The sequence below is a fragment of the Gekko japonicus genome, unplaced genomic scaffold (genome assembly GCF_001447785.1).
Source record: "Gekko japonicus isolate JY-2015 unplaced genomic scaffold, Gekko_japonicus_V1.1 scaffold78, whole genome shotgun sequence".
Taxonomy (NCBI): domain Eukaryota; kingdom Metazoa; phylum Chordata; class Lepidosauria; order Squamata; family Gekkonidae; genus Gekko; species Gekko japonicus.
The window spans coordinates 1,895,183-1,911,041 of NW_015165236.1; the positions used below are offsets into that span (position 1 = coordinate 1,895,183).

General features: G+C 57.8%; 1 protein-coding gene across 1 annotated transcript in view; it reads left to right on the forward strand.

Moving 5' to 3' along the window:
- GTF3C1 (general transcription factor IIIC subunit 1) overlaps positions 1-15,859 on the forward strand; it is a 38,236-nt gene that overhangs the window by 12,486 nt on the left and 9,891 nt on the right. Inside the window, exons 8-26 of the mRNA XM_015409947.1 lie at positions 197-312; positions 418-745; positions 1,463-1,677; positions 2,404-2,546; positions 3,144-3,297; positions 3,796-3,899; positions 4,048-4,199; positions 4,330-4,593; positions 5,045-5,190; positions 5,554-5,651; positions 7,518-7,614; positions 8,564-8,741; positions 8,898-9,044; positions 10,059-10,195; positions 10,671-10,752; positions 12,586-12,783; positions 13,113-13,270; positions 13,413-13,555; positions 15,240-15,321. Coding sequence (XP_015265433.1) covers positions 197-312; positions 418-745; positions 1,463-1,677; positions 2,404-2,546; positions 3,144-3,297; positions 3,796-3,899; positions 4,048-4,199; positions 4,330-4,593; positions 5,045-5,190; positions 5,554-5,651; positions 7,518-7,614; positions 8,564-8,741; positions 8,898-9,044; positions 10,059-10,195; positions 10,671-10,752; positions 12,586-12,783; positions 13,113-13,270; positions 13,413-13,555; positions 15,240-15,321 — 2,942 coding nt within the window. The remainder of the gene's footprint in view (positions 1-196; positions 313-417; positions 746-1,462; positions 1,678-2,403; positions 2,547-3,143; positions 3,298-3,795; positions 3,900-4,047; positions 4,200-4,329; positions 4,594-5,044; positions 5,191-5,553; positions 5,652-7,517; positions 7,615-8,563; positions 8,742-8,897; positions 9,045-10,058; positions 10,196-10,670; positions 10,753-12,585; positions 12,784-13,112; positions 13,271-13,412; positions 13,556-15,239; positions 15,322-15,859) is intronic.

The window sequence follows — 15,859 nt, forward strand, 5'->3', positions numbered from 1 at the left end:
TACTACCAAAAGAGAGAGAGTTGAAATGTTTAATTCCCGGTGGCAGCATAAAACTACCAAGTGTATATACACAGAGAGAGTTTAAAGGTAAAACCGTTTCCCCTACAAGTGAGGACGTCACAGGGTCTGTTTGAGATCAGGGCAGCATCTCTGATGGGAATCCAGCCTAGATCGCCTTTTCACTCCCTCTCTGCAGTCGAGAGCTGGGGCACCAAAGGCATTTCCCAGGCGGAGCTCCGAGCGGCCATGAACGTGGGGAAGCTGGAGGCACGGATGCTGTGCCGCCTCTTGGAGCGGTACAAAGTGATCAAGGTAACGCCGGTCGTGCTGATGCCTCCCTCCCACGGACCTCCCCCTCCACTCCGTTGTGTGGACGTCGTTGGTGAGTGGTGTCCCCTTGTCTCGGTCCCGGGTTAGGGGTTCATGGAAGACGAAGGCCGGCAGCGGACGACCAAGTACATCACCTGCACCTTCGCGGAAGAGAGTGACCTGAGCCGGCAGTTTGAGCGCGAGAAGGCCCGGAGCGAGCAGCTAGCCCTGGCCAGCACCTCTGCGGCCCAGGAGGACTCCTTGCCAGGGGAGGACCTCTCGCTCGGGGAGGAGGAGACGCTGCTGCTCTCGGAGCTGGGGAACGAGGACGAGGAGGAGGAGGAGGAAGACGGTGCGGGGCCAAGGAAGGCTTGCACGGGGTCCCGGCTGAGGCCGCCTTTCCAAGGAGGCCTGTGCCACTCGACCCCAACCAAAGGTGCGGAGCGGGAGCTGTCGGGTCGGGGGTGCCCGGAGGGAGGCGCTCGTTCTCGGCTCCAGCGCCCCAAGTGGGCGCACCTGCGTTCGGGAGCTGTCCGGGCCCTGACTCCCCTGGGTTTTGGGTTTCTTCCCTCCTCTCCTCTCCTTGCCAGCCGTCATCCAGGAGTGGCGGTGCCCAGGCCCCTCGTCCGCGTGTGGCTAGAAGCCCTGACCCCGGCCACAAGGGCTGGGCTGGCAGCTCGTCGTGGGGCAGGGTGGGAATGGCCCGGTTAATTGGCAATGGGATTGGGTCTGGAAGAAGGAACTCTGTGGCGGAGCAGTAAAGGGACACGGCCCTCCGACTCGTGCTGAGCTGCCTCAAGGGCTGAGTGGTGGAGAGCCCAGCTGCAGAGGGCCCGATCCAGTTCTGTGGTCTGGCCAAGGAGGCCGCTGCTGCTGAAGGAACGGCAGAAAAGAGCCAGAGGAGTCCAGGAGCACCTTGAAGATTCACAAAAGTCACCTGAAGAAGTGACTGCGGTGACTCACGAAATCTCCTGCCCTGCCACAAATTTTGTGAGTCTTCAAGGTGCTCCTGGACTCTGGCTCTTTTCTGCTGCTACAGATGGACTAACAGGGTGACCCGTCTTGGTGTAAAGGAGCAGGTTGTAGCAGAGCTTGCAGGGCTGCTGAAGGTCCAGGCTGACCAGTTGGGCTTGTCTGTTTCTTCTTGACCCAGGCAGGAAATCAGCAGCTCCAGCAGCAACCCCGGGCAGGAGGCGGCCCCCTGCACACTCCCCGGGGTACCCCGAAGAGCTTCCCGACCAGGCGGCAGATGAAGACTCTGCTTCAGACGTGCCGAAGCAAGAGGCCACTCCCTCCTTGTGCGCCCGTTCTTCAGACGACTCTGAGGATGTGGTGGTGGTTGAGGAAGTCAGGCTCGAAACCCCCAAAGTAAGAGGCTCGGGTTCAAGTCCTGCACTGTCTCTACTGCTGTGCAAGGTCGAGGGGCAGGGCTCCTGAGGTCTCTAGAGGCCCCCAATGAGGGCAATGGGCGGTGGAGTCGGGACGGGCAAAAGGAAATACTTTTTAATACAAGGAGTGTTTAAAATGTGGAATCTGCTGGCGGAGGATGTCGTGATGGTCAGAGGCATAGGTGGCACTAAAAAGGGATTAGCCCAGGGCTTTTTTTGGGGGGGGGGGGAGATGTGCTGGAAAGTTGGCAGGGTTGGCCGGGCCCCTTTCCCGTGCCTTCTCTAAGCTCGCCTCGCAGTGTCTGAGCGAGGTCCCCTTGGAGGTGTGAATGGTCTCCTTCCTGGTCTTCAGGGAATCTGCATGTTTCCCCCCTCTCTCCCTCTCTGTTGTATACGATGGTAGTTCTATATGCGGTGTGTTCAGTTTGAGGGACTGCCACCCGCCTGGGGGCCGTTGAAGGAAGGTGGGCTACGCAGGTTTTGAAATGAGGCCGCCGCGGGCGGGGCTTCAGGGAGGTCCTCTCCGTGGGCTCCCCAGAGGCAGCCGGCCATCGTGCGAGGGGAGCATGGGGCCAGATGGGCCTTTGGACCGCTCTCGCAGGGCTCTTCCTGCTGCTCCGTCCTGCGCTCCTGGGACTCCGCCCTCCTCGTCTCCGTCCTCCGTGCCACTTTTGCTCTCACGGGCATTTTCCTCACCTGTGTCCAGAAGACCTGGGGTGGCAAGAGGAAAGAGAAGCGCCCTCGGGCCTCGGCGTCCGAGCGCTCGCACGAGACCTACCGCCTCCTGAAGCGGCGCAACCTCATCATCGAGGCCGTCCAAAACCTCCGCCTGATCGAAAGCTTGTTTGTGTGAGTGGGGGAGGGGGGGTCCGCGGGGTGCTGCTTGGGCCCGGGGGGGGGGCGGGCGGCCGGCCAAGCAGAGCGAGGGGGGCAGGCTTCCCCAGGGGGGCATCAGGTGGATCGGTGTTGCTGTGACTGAGCAGTCGGCCTGGCTCAGAGGGTCGCTCTGGGCTGGGGGAGGCCGGCCTTTCTCCCTTCACCCCATCGACTGCACTGGCTGTCCGGGCTGGAGCCCAGGGCCGGGGGGGAGGGGCTGCGCAGTCCCCTGGAGAGCTCTGGAACCCAGGAGCAGTCGCTGGTGTCCCCAGTGCCGTTTCCTTCTTGTCTTTGCTAGAAACCTCCGAGGGGCTTTTCTGCTTCCGGTGGCCGGCTCTCACCTCCTTTCCACACCCCACCCCGGCCACTGGTGGTGTGTGTGGGGGTGGGGGCGGTGTTCCGGAGTCCTTGTGTTCCCCTCTCTCCCTCCCCTGGGCTGCCTCTCTCGACCTGCAGGCCGTTTGGAGCGGGGGGCACCCCTAGAATCCACTCCTTTGTGCTGCTGGGCTCTGTGGGACGCCCAGCCCCTGAGCCCTGCTGCAGCCGAGCGGTCCTGCCTGTGTGTTGCAGGCTCCAGAAGATGGTGATGGACCAGGAGAAGCAGGAAGGGGTGGCTACGCGGTGCTGCAAGAAGTCCATCATCCGCCTGGTGCAGCGGCTCTCCCAGGAGGGGCTTCTGCGCCTCTACCGCACGACCGTCATCCAGGACGGGGTCAGCAAGAAGGTGACTTGGCCCCGGGAGGCTCCCCTTTGGCGGGGGTCGGGGGGGGGAATCTCCTGGCCTGACTCTCCAGCACCTTTGCTCCCCACATTCAGCCTGATTTGCAAGTGGGGCTCTCCCCACGAAGGGAGTCCTGTCTGTGACTCTGTGTGTGTGTGTTCTGCAGTGGTACAGTCTCCAGAGAGGGCTGTACCATATGCACAGCTCCATATCTTCCAGGGGATCTCGGCTACATCTCTTCTCTGATGCTGCCGCTAACCTGCAGCGTCTTCTGGACTGTGGCCACAGAAGTGGTTCTCTGCACAGAACGCCTGATGAGGTTGGGGCTGAAGGGAGGGGGGGAGGGCGTGTTCACTCTTAGCCACAGGGAGCAGTTGGTTGTTCTGCAAATGGGAGGCCAGCAGGCGCCCCCCCTCCCCCGGCAGTATGGGGTACCCCAGGGTTCACGTCTGGTGCATGAGACTCATTTTGAGCATTCCTCTTTCTCCGTTTCCTGGACAGGTGGAGTTTGTGGTGGACCCCTCCGTCGGCCCCAACGACCCGCTGGTGAAAAGCGCCATCGAGCAAGTCCGGTTCCGGATCTCCAACTCGAGCACCGTGAACAGGCAGGTGGCCGGGGCGGGCACGGCGCAGGGGCGGTCCTGTGGCGCAACGGCCTGGCTCGGGGGGGGGGGGCGGGCCCCGGGTCGGTGTGCCGGAGGAGAGGCGGCCCCCGGCCCTGGGGCTGAACTCCCTTTCCCCTCTTCTGCACAGCAGGATCAAAGTCCCCCAGACGCCGAGCTCCCAGGAGCGCCTGGACGAAGGGGGCCCGGAGTCCGGGGTCGGGGCCGCCTTGAGGGAGATGGAAGGGCGGAGGGCCGGGGAGAAGGTGCGCGTCCGGAGGTTCAACTATCACCCCGTGACAGGTGAGGAGGACCCGCCGTCTTTCTCTGGCTTGGCTCCTCCTTCTCTGGCTCCAGAGACCAGACCCCGCCCTCCCTCCCTGGAAGGCCTGGGCCTACCAACGTCTCCGCCCCTCTCCTCCCGTCTCTCCAGTGCCGGGCCTCGGTCGCTCCCTGGGCTTCCTCCCCAAAATGCCCCGCCTCAGGACAGCCCACGTTTTCTTCTGGTACTTGGTCTACGGGCACCCTCTGAATGCGTCGCAGAGCCAGGCGGGTGGTGGCAGCAGTGCGCCGGGCCTGGAGGCCTCTGGCTCCCCACCGCGGGCCCCAGCGGGGGATGAGGAGCCTGAAGCCGCACCCGCGGGGAGCCGTCTGGCCCCTGCCCAGGAGGTGGAAGTGGAGCTCAGGGAGCAGGCAGGTAAGGCCTTGGCAGCACGGAGCCCACTGTCGGGTGTGTGGGAATGGGCCATGGGCAAGGCTCCCTCTGAGCCGTGGAGTCTCGTGAGCAAAAATTCTACCTTGTGAGCTGCTGTGAGCAATTTGGCCGCTGCATAAAATTAGTCTGCTCTGGAGCTGTCCTTCATGAGCTGAGACAAAAATGTGTGAGCTGGAGGCTAAAAGACTGTCAGCTAGCTCACACTAACTCAGCTTAGAGGGAACACTGCCCATGGGAAGCGTCCCGTACGTCTCGGCCTGAGGAGCTCCTATCTGACGGGGCTCAGTTTGGCAACGGGGGCCCCCTGTGACGTTGATTCGAACTCGGGCCTGCCTGAACTGCCTGAGGCTTCCTTCAGGGCCGGCCGTATATGAGAAAGCAGGCAAAGCTGTTCTGAAAGCAAGTTTTTCTTCTCCCCTCCTGCTCCCCGCAGTGTACCTGGACGAGGCCTCGTGGAAGCGTCACGTCCCTCCCCTCCCCGTCCACAGGGAGTATGGCCACGGTTGGGCCCTCGTGAGCGACATTCTCCTCTGCCTGCCGCTCTCCATCTTCATCCAGCTCGTCCAAGTCAGCTACAAGGTGCGGGGAGCTGCTCTCGGGGGGAGGCACGTGGGCTGGGCTGGGGGGGAGGGGCAGACAGAGGGGCCTTGCTGAGACAACCCCCCCCCCGATCTTCAGCCAACTGCACCCAACGCTGCCCCTTCTGTAGTTGTCGTGTGTCTTAAATCCTTTCCTAGAAGAAAACTGGTGACGGCCGGAGAGGTACTGCTGGTGTTTGCTGGAGGGTCAGGAGGGGTGGGGGTGAGCCCTGCCTCCCCCCCCCCGGGATTCTTTTCGGCAGCCAGTCCTTTTCTGCCGAGCAGAGTTGTTGAGGCTTTTCTTAACGCAGTTCGAAGTCAACCCAGTCTTGCTCGCACTGAGCTAAGTGTTGGTTCCTGGTAGGTGGAGAACCTGGAGGATTATTTAAACGACCCCCTGAAGAGGCACACCTTGATCAGATATCTTCCCAGATCAATTAGACAAAAACTCCTTTATAAAAGGTGAGCGGCTTTGTTTGTTCCTTTTGCTTAGAAGATTTTTGTACTGCTGCTCAATTAGCATTTCATTAAGAGAAACACACTGCAGTCGGTGTGAGCTACCTCACAGTGTTTTAGCCTCCAGCTCACATGTTTTTGTCTTAGCCCAGGAAAGATCGGGCTCCAGAGCACACTAATTTGTGCAGTAGCCGAATCGCTTGGTCACAAATTAGAATTTTTGCTCACAAGAAGACTCCACAGCTTAGAGGGAGCATTGATTGCAGTACATAAAAAGCCCCAGGAAACAAGCCATCCGCCAGCCGAAGACAGCAGAGTGAAAAAGCCTCTGTTACCAAGGCAGCAGCTGGAGTTCTGGGGCTGCAACAGAAAAGACCCTACTCCTTGCAGAGACGAGCCTGGCCATCCTCCACATAAGACGGAAAGTTAAACAGGACTCAGTTTATATGTCTTAAATGCTGGGAGGAGTCATATTTGTGAACCTGGGATAAGCAGGTGTCTTTTCAGAATAAGGTATAAACATGGGGGGGGGGGTTTGACCGTAACATGCAGGGAAGGCTGTTTCCTGTCAAGGCAGCCTAATTCTCTTCCTTTGGTAAGGGAGCCCGTTGGCAGTGTTCCCTCTAAGCTGAGTCGGTGTGAGCTAGCTCACAGTGTTTTGGCCTCCGGCTCACACATTTGTGTCTCAGCCCAGGAAGGATGTGGCTCCAGAGCAAACTAATTTACGCAGTAGCCAAACTGCTCGCTCACAACTTTAATGCCGGTCGCTCACAGAGTAGGATTTCTGCTCACAAGAAGACTGCGCAGCTTAGAGGGAGCATCCCATGGTGGATGCAGCGGGGAAAACAAAAAAGAATCCCTGGCTACCGTTGTTCTTTCTGAGGGAGCCCAAGAGACATCTGTCAGAACTAACCGCAGAGGAGCACACACATCACTGGGACGGCCGCTTGCGGGTGGGTTGAGTGGGACGGCCGGCGTCAAGCCAGCAGCCGGCATCCCGCGGACCCTGACCACGCCACTGGCCCTCTCCACACCACCTGGAGGAGGCCATCGCCGGCTTCAGAACACGAAGCGGCTTCTCTCGAGAAGAGGGTTGAGCGGAGGGCAAAGCGGAGCTCCCCGAGGGCAGCTGTGAAGGGCCAGGCAAAGGAGAGCGGAGTGGAGTGGGCCAGCTTTGCCCACCCTGAGTCCGCCTCCTGCCTCCCCGCTCCTTGCCCATTTGCACGCTGGGGGTCCTGCGCCTGCCGTCAGTCAAGCAGAGCAGCTCATGCCATGAACACTCAGCAGGCATCTGCTGGTCCAGTCAATACGCCGTCTGAAAGAAGGTGGCCTGTCTGCAGGAGCTCTGGCCAAGCCCCGAGGCTTCCACTGGGACCCCTTGGTCCTGTGTCCCTTAGGGGGGGTCGGTCATGGTTGGATACCCTCTTTCCTGATCAGCAGGGGGTCTCACGGGCAATGCTCCCTCTAAGCTGTGGGGTCTGATGAGCAAAAATCCTGCTTGGTGACCTGCTGGCCTTAAAGTGGTGAGCCATGAGCGATTGGGCTCCTGCATGAATTAGTTTGCTCTGGAGCCACATCCTTCCTGAGCTCAGACAGAAATGTGTGAGCCGGAGGCTAAAAACCTGTGAGCTAGCTCACACTAACTCGGCTTAGAGGGGACATTGGTCTTGGGTCCAGCTGGAGCACAGAAAGTGTCAGGAGAGGCTGCGTGCTGGAAGAAGGAGCCCTGCTCCCTCCTGGGGCGGTGGGGCGGGTGGACAGCCTTCCCCATCCAGTTTGAAAAAGGGGAAGTGGACGTTTTGCTCTGCGTGAGATGGCCCCCCCCCTCTCTCTCTCTGAAGCCAGCTCACCTGCAAGTGTCCTTCCCCACAGGAGGTACATCTTTTCCGTGGTGGAGAGCCTGCAGCGGCTGTGCTACATGGGGCTGGTGCAGTTTGGCCCCACAGAGAAGTTCCAGGAAAAAGATCAGGTAACGCACCGGGGGCCGTCTGTTTCCCAGACCATGTCGCTCCTCTTGGGGAAAGGGGGAGCGGCTGGTGACGAAGCCACGTCTCTTGGGCTGTGCTGGGGGCTTGGGGAGGGGAGGGGGGGGACATCCTGCATTGTGCCCTTTGAACTGGGGTTGTTCTCACACCAGATAGCGGTGGGTGTTGCAGGGGCCCTGAGTGGACCAATCATGCCCCCCTGGAGTTGCTGCAGTGGCTGCATCTGGCCCAGTGGACCCCCCCCTTTCCAGTGACTGCCTGAAGAAGGCAGATGTGTGCACCCCCGTTCCTCGGAAGGCGCATAGCCATTGCCCGGCTTCCTGGCAAAACTCTCACGGGATGGGCTCCCCTGCGTGGTGCTGTTTGCACGCTTCTTCCAGAAAGGCCTGCCCCAGATTCCGGTCCCCGAAAGCAAGCACAGCTCTGAGGATGGACTTCATGAGCCAGACTTGGGGGGGGGGGCTTTTGCTCTCTGGCTTTGTGGGCTTGCGCCCTTTTTCTAAAGGCCCGGGCTGGCCCTGAAAGGAGAGAGGGGAGAACTGCGTCAGAGCCCCCGGGTGTCGCATCTGTGCAAGAATGCACCGAGTGCTGCTGAGAGGTTTGGCTTGTGTGTGCCAGCCAGTTCTAGGCGGGCTGATACAACCAGGGGTGGAACGAACAGAAGGAGAAAGCCGGCAGGGCTGGGGGCTCTTTGCCACCTGTTACATGGCTTTGCGCCTGTCGGCCTGGAGTCACGGGCATGCCGTTGGTGCCGCAGGCCGCCTCACTGGCGCTTCCAAAGCCATCTGCGCTCGTCGGCCACCACGACACCCGCTGGCAGTGAACGCCACGGTCGGTCGAACGACTTCTCTACTAAAGGAGCCTTCCCTCCTCTCTGAGCCAAGCTGAAATGGGAATGGCCTTTCTGATGCGAACCTCTTGTGTGCCTTCCAGGTGTTTGTATACTTGAAGAAGAACGCGGTGATTGTGGACACCACCGTCTGCGAGCCCCACTACAACCTGGCTCAGAGCAGCCGCCCTTTTGATAGACGCTTCTACGTCCTGAGCACACTGCAAGACGTGGAGAACTTCTGGTTTGACCTGCAGTGCATCTGCCTCAACACCCCCCTCGGTATGGAGAGGCAGCGGCAGGCGTGGCCTCCGGCCGCCGGGCTCCTTGCCACCCCCTGCCTGCCCCTCGCCTCCCCTGACCCCTCTCCCCTGCCACGTGCCGTGGATCCTTCGGATGGTTGCTGCTGCTGCTGACAGGTTTTGCTTGCATCGCCAGGAATTGTCCGCCATCCCCGGGTCAAGAGAAGCGGGGCTTCAGCGGACGCCGCCGATGCAGGCAGTGCTCTGGATGTGACATTGGAGCAGGAGTCGGCGGCGCACAAACACAACCTGGAGCGCAAGTGTGTCATGCTGGAATACACGACGTACGTCTCCTTTGCCGCCTGAGGCTGGGGAAGGGGGGGGGTTGTCTCTCGTGGGTGGGGGGAATCCTCTTGTTTCCTTCCGCCTTCTGTTGAAGGAAGCAGGGCTGCAAAGTCTCACACTCCTTGAAGGCCTCTCATTACACTGACTCTGATGTGCTGCCAGCCAGCCGGCAGTGACTGGGAGACTGTTGATGTAATCTTTGCAAGGGGGCTGTGTTCCCTCTAAGCTGAGTGAGTGTGAGCTAGCTCACTGTTTTTTAGCCTCCGGCTCACCCATTTTTGTCTTAGCTCAGGAGGGATGGGGCTCCAGAGCAAACTAATTCATGCAGGAGCCAAATCGCTCACTGACCACTTCAATGCCAGTAGCTCGCAAAGAAGAATTTTTGCTCACCAGGCTCCGCAGCTTAGAGGGAGCATTGCAAGGGGGCGCAGGTATTCTTCTCAGAGAAATGTGTGGTACGCATGGCACAGTTGGTCTCTTCCAATGCAGACTATCATGCATCTTTGGGCACAGCTCCTCTCCGACTGTGGCTGTGCCTGCGTGTCTGTTAACATTTTTCACCTGGCCAGCCCTTCCTTTAGGGGTTCTCACAGCAGCATGCTTGCTTCTTTTATCTTCATCGATGAAGCCTATGAGGGAGGGAGGGAGGGAGACAGAGGGGGGGGGCACCCAGGTGTCCCCAGTCTTGCAACGGTGGGAAGTGAACCTGCCCTACCCCCTGAGCTCCTACCATCCTTTCCTGGGGAGAGGCCGTGGCTCAGTGGTAGAGCGTCTGCTTGGCTTGCAGACGGCCAGTTCAGTCCCTGGCGGCATCTCCAGCTGAAAGGACCAGGTGGTGGGTGATGCAAGAGACCCTGGAGAGCGGCTGCCGGTCTGAGTAGACCAGAATGGCCTTGTTGGACCGAGGAGGGGGGTCTAGTTCGGCATCAGGCGGCTTCCCTTGTCCATCTGCATCTTCACCTGGTACTTAAAACGTCTCTCTGGCTCTCCCCCCCCCCCCCCCCGGGGGGCCCGGGGGGCCGAGAGGTCGTAGACGATGGTTCTGTGCCTGGAGACGGGTTGGGAGCTGGCGGTCTGGATTCCAGCTTTTACGCCCACTTGAAACGCAACTGGATTTGGACAAGCTACATTATCAATAAGACCAGGAAGGTAAGGGTTTCTGGCCTGGAGTTCTGCCTGCCCTTTGAAAAGAAGCTGTTCGTTTCCAGAAATAATCTCCTCCTCACTGCCTGTTCCCTCCCTGGTGGCGGCAGCCGGAGTTTCTGTTGTGAAGACAGGGCTGCTTTCAGGATCAGATGAAGGGGAAGGGGGGGGCTTTGGGTCCCCACGGGAGAGAAGGCGGGGGCTACAAGCAGGTTCCTCTGGTGACCCACCCCCCATCACCCCCCCTGCTCCCACCCACCTGCTCTGTAGCGAAGGATGACTCTTTATTGGTCAGCTGTGCACTCCCGTGAAGCTCAGGCGATTCCTGCCCATGAGGCCGCTTTCAGATGCCGTGTGGACTTTGGCTGGGCTTCAAGAACGGTCCTTCACCACTTGGCAGTCCCACCCAGGGCTGTGCTTGAGGCCCCTGTGCAGCCCGGCTGTTCTCGCCCTTTCTGACGCCCTTTTGCTCTGCCGCTAGGAGAACCCCGTCTCTGAAGTTGGGCACACCGTGAGACTCCAGACCTTCCTGACGAAACGCCCCCTTCCTCTCGGCACCAGAGGTGATGGGATACTACGGAGGGCACTGGAGCGGAGCTGGCAGGAAGAATTGCCGTGTGACCCTGACTCCTTGAGTGGGGGGTTTTTTTTTTTGTCACAGGGGCCCTTTTCTGAGCTCACGAAATGCAGCAGTGGCAGTTGGTTGGGGGGGGGGGGCTGATATCAGGGACACTTTGTCCGGATCCATTAGGTGTGAGTTCTGGACAGATCTGGATGCAGAAAAGCATTTTACAGAACTTGGCTGTGTAAACCAGATGTAGGTGTGTGTCTCTGTCCCACTGGTTTATTTCCTGAGGTCACTCGGAGGTGTTAGAACTACAAACTGGTTCCTTCTGAGGACCAGTGAGATTTTATATTTTCAAATGTCGTGGAAGTCCAGGCGGGGACTTGAAACGATGCTTCTTTGACTGGGAACGGTCTCCTTGTTTAGTCTGTATGTGGTTAGCTGAGGAGAAGCAATCTGATGCCAAAGCAGAGGTCAGTTATATTGCTCCAGATTAGAGATGTAAAATTTCCGGAATTTTTTTTATTTATTTATTTATAAGTTTATTTATATTTTCCAACAAAAAAGAAATTTAAATACATTCCTTTAGTACATATCATTTTCCGGAGTGTTCATTATACATTTTTTTCAAACCATTTATATACTTTAAGCCATTTTTTCTTATAAATGTTATCATCTCTTCCTGCTAATATCATATTTAATCTGTCCATTTCTGCAATTTCGAATATTTTTTCCATTATTTCTTCTTTTTTAGGTAACATATCTGATTTCCATTTTTTTGCTATGAGGATCCTGCTTATAGTGAGGATATATAACATGATACATTTATCATCTTTAGCTATTTTATCAGGCAACATATTCAGCAAATAACTTTCGGGTATAGGCTGCAATTCTACTTCTAGAATCTCTTTTATCAACTTTTTTACCATATTCCAAAAACTCATTATCTTATCACACCTCCACCATATATGATAATACGTTCCTACATTGTTTTTGCATCTCCAGCATACATCCGGGACGTTCTTATAACATTTAGCTATTTTATCCGGTGTCCAATGCCACCTATAGAACATTTTCAAGATATTTTCTTTATATGGTGTGGCTCTTACTAACTTTATCGTTTCCCACAAATTTCCGGAAATTTTGAAGCTCAGAAAAAAACCCATTTTTCCCCGGTTTTTTTCGGGGGGAAACGGAAATTTTTGGAAAAATTGAAAAAAATGCTACATTAACATTTCTTTTGTCTTTTCTAGATTGAAAGCCATTCTGTTACTTTAGGAACATAAAATATGACTATGGATGAAATTATCACAACTAGCATATTAAAAATATAGTGTATCCAAACAATTATTACAAACAGAATACCCTCCCACATGCAAAAACAAAACTGAAACTTTTTTATTTTCTTCTGACAATCGCACCACCTAAAGGAAGAAATGCATCTTGTTCTTGCATTGGAGAGTTCTGTTTGTAACCTAGGACTTGCTTGTCCTCAGTGCACAGAAATTAGATTAATCTGATACCATATATATATATATATATTATTCATCATGTTAAAATAAAACGTTCCATAATCAATATTTTTTCTTTTCCCCCCGAATTTTTCCGTTTTTTTTCTGGGCCTTCACATCTCTACTCCAGATGCAGCGCATTCACCCAGTTCTCGTGCATGCTGGCAAGGCGGATCCTCTCCCATCTTGCCGCACGCGGCTTTCACTTTGCTTTGGGGCCCTGAGGCCTCCTTCCCCGGGGGCCACGCCGGCATGGAGCGGAGCTGCTGCTGCTGCGCGTGTCGCCCTGATCCAGGCCTAATCCCAGTGTGTCCACTCAGGTGGCGGCAGCGGCAGCACTCCGTGGGGCGACCCCCTGGTGGGGACGGAGCCTCCTGCCGGAAGAGAAGACCTGGTGGAGATTGAGAAGGAAGCAGCGCTGAACAGAAGCAAGAGAGTGAAGGGCGGGAAGAGCCAGAAGAGGCGGCGCCTGAAGAAGGAGCTGGGGAAGAAGGCCAAGAAGCGGAAGCGGAAGAGGGGTAATCGGGGGGTGGGGTGCGGCAGGGTCCATAAGGGGCACGGGACTCCTCCACCCGGAGAAGAGCTTTGGGCTGCTCAGAAGCCGGCTGTGAGCGCCAGGCCGTTCTTCAGGCTTCTTGGCCTGCTGCTTCAGGCCGGGTGGGCTTCGAATTTCAGATTGTCCTGACCGAGAAGCAGAGAACTTTTAAGGCTCTGGGGAGTCAGACTGGGTTTGACGCCCAGCCTGCGTTGGAGCCTCTTGGTGGCTCCGCAGGACTCAGACAGGCCGTCCAAGCCAAGAGGAACTGCCATTAAACGTTGTCTTTTTTCCTTTCTGGGGGCCACGAAGAGGGGACCCCGGGGGAAAAGAGCAAGAAGCCCCGCTATCACGACGAAGCGGATCAGAACGCCCTCCTGCGGATGACCCGCCTGCGTGTCACCTGGACCGTGCCAGAGGACAGCCTGCTGATACTGTGCCGGATTGCGAGCAACGTGCTCAATGCCAAGGTACTGGGGGGGGGGGGGGAGGCGTGCCTTTGCTTAGCTGCCGTATGACCAGGATGCGGAAGAGCCATTCTGCCGCGAGGTCTGCGTCCGTCAGGGGTTCCGCTTCAGGACCAACTCTCTCCCGTCTCTTGGTTTGGTGCAGGTGAAGGGCCCCTTTGTCCCCTGGCAAGTGGTGCGGGACATCATGCACGCCAGCTTCGAGGAATCCTTGGATAAGACCTCGCATTCCGTTGGAAGGAGAGCCCGCTACATTGTCAAAAACGAACAGACCAACCTCAATTACAAGTGAGATGTCCTCTTTTGCTCACAGAGCGCCCCCTTGAGCAGGGGTCCCAGCACGGTGCCCGTGGGCACGGTGACGCCCACCAGCACTCTCCCTGACACCCGCCGAGGGTCCGCAAGGAAGTGGGTGGGGCCGGGTGAGGCTTCTGATCGGCAGGGCTTCTGATTGGCCTCTGGAGGTAGAATCGGCTCCTGAGCGGATTCAAAAAGGCATTGCTTTGGGAATGTTGCTTTTTGATTGATTGATTGATTTGATTTATATACTGCCCTCCCCGTAAACGGGCTCAGGGTGGTTTACGTCAATTAATATAATACAATTAAAACAACATTAAAATGATAGTTTACACAGAACGGAGAGATCATAAGAACATAAGAGAAGCCAATGTTGGATCAGGCCAGTGGCCCATCAGATGTCAAATCAAATTAGATGTTAGATCAAATCCAGGTGTCAAATCAGGTGTCTAATCAGATCCCGGCCAGTGTTCCCCCTAAGCTGAGTCAGTGTGAGCTAGCTCACAGTCTTTTAGCCTCCGGCTCACGCATTTTTGTCTTTGCTCAGGAAGGATTGGGCTCCAGAGCAAGCTGACTTACGCAGTAGCCCAATCCCTCCCTCACAACTTTAATGCCAGTGGCTCACAATGTGGACTTTTTGCTCACAGGACTCCACAGCTTAGAGGGAGCCTTGGTTGTGGCCACTAGTGGGTGATTGGCCAAAAGCTGGGGAGGGGGGGATGCCCACCGCCTCAACCGAAAGCCCGGCGGAAGAGCTCCGTCTTGCAGGCCCTGCGGAATTGGAGGAGATCCCGCAGGGCCCTGATCTTGTACAGGAGCTCCTTCCACCAGGTGGGAGCCAGGGCCGAAAAAGCCCTGGCCAAGGCTAATCGGACGTCCCTGTAGTGGGGGGGGGGACCACCAAGAGATGTGTGGAGCCCAGTGCCGCCCCCCCCTCCCGGGGCTCATGCGGGGAGAGGCGGTTTCGAAGGTATGCTGCCCCCCCCCCAGCACAGCACAGCACAGGAGGGATCCTCCCTGCATGACAGAGGGTGGCCCGGATGCAGGCAAGAAAATGCTTTTGAGCAACATGTTCATTTTAAAAGGTGTCTGGTGAAGCAGCGCCTCCGCCTGAAATGTGGCTGTCAAGGTTATGTGCAGCTTCACGATGGGACATGTTGTGGTTGGCTCTGCCCTCCTGAGGCGGCCGCTGTCCTTAGCCCCGCCTCCTTTGGCAGCCATTCCCCCCACACACACACACACACCAGGATTCCACAGGGGCCCAGAGGTCAAAAGGGCTAGGGGCCCATGAGCTGGGGGTGTGGAGCTGACTGGCCTAAAAACGCCGCCACTCTCCCTTCCCTCTCTGTGGCCCGGCTCAATCATCGGCTTACTGCAGCGGCTGCCTCTGCTGCAGGCTTACGCAGGACTCTCCCTGGCCCTTCCCTGTCGCCTCTGATTCCTGCGTCACTCAGCTAGAGGAGCTCCAGGCGAAGGCATCCGGGGCGCCCCCGGGAAGAGCTTTGGCGGCAGTGCCCCAGGGGAGGCCTTCCCCGTCTCCCTTCCCGCTGCAGGGGAGCTGTGTGCCCCCTCTGAGGGGCAGGCTCTTCCTCCTTCAGCTGGGGGGGTAGGGGGGTGCGGGACCTCTTGCGGGAGCCTCAGGGCTGAGGCTGAGCCGTTGCCACATCTGCCGCAGGGTGTGTCTGGCGGAAGTCTACCAAGACCGAGCTCTGATTGAGGATTTCATGAGCAGGAAGAACAACTACCAGGACCCCAAGGTAAGAGGAGCACGGGGCCGCACGGGGCTCAGCCTCCCCCCCCCGCTTGCGTCTCCACCTCTCCCCCCCCCCCCTTGCGTCCCCCCCTCTGTGCCTAGGCTGGGCTGTCATCTCGGGGGGGGGGGGCACATCAGAAGCCTCCTCGTCCTGCTCCCAGGGCCTCCCCCAGAAATGCAGCCAGCACAGAGTCAGGCCCCTGAGCAGAAGTGGTCTCCCAGGGTCCTGATCCCGTCCGTAGAGCAGAGGTTCACAGTGCCACTCCCGTGGGGCTTCTCGGGGGGGGAGGCACTTTCCATCCTTCCCTCCCGCCATTCCCTCTGTGCCAGGGGTCCCCCCCCGTGGGGCACGTTGGCCCCTGGGGCACTCTGAGGAAGTGGGCAGCAGGCCCTCTCGCCTCCCTCCTGACCGCTGCGCGTTCCTTGGCTTTTCCACCCCACCTTCTCCCACCACGGAAGCCGGGGGAGGGGGGACGTCTCCTGTCTGGGCGCTGGCCACAGCAGGCCTGCTTCATTCCAGCAAGGCCGCCGCACCAGCGGGA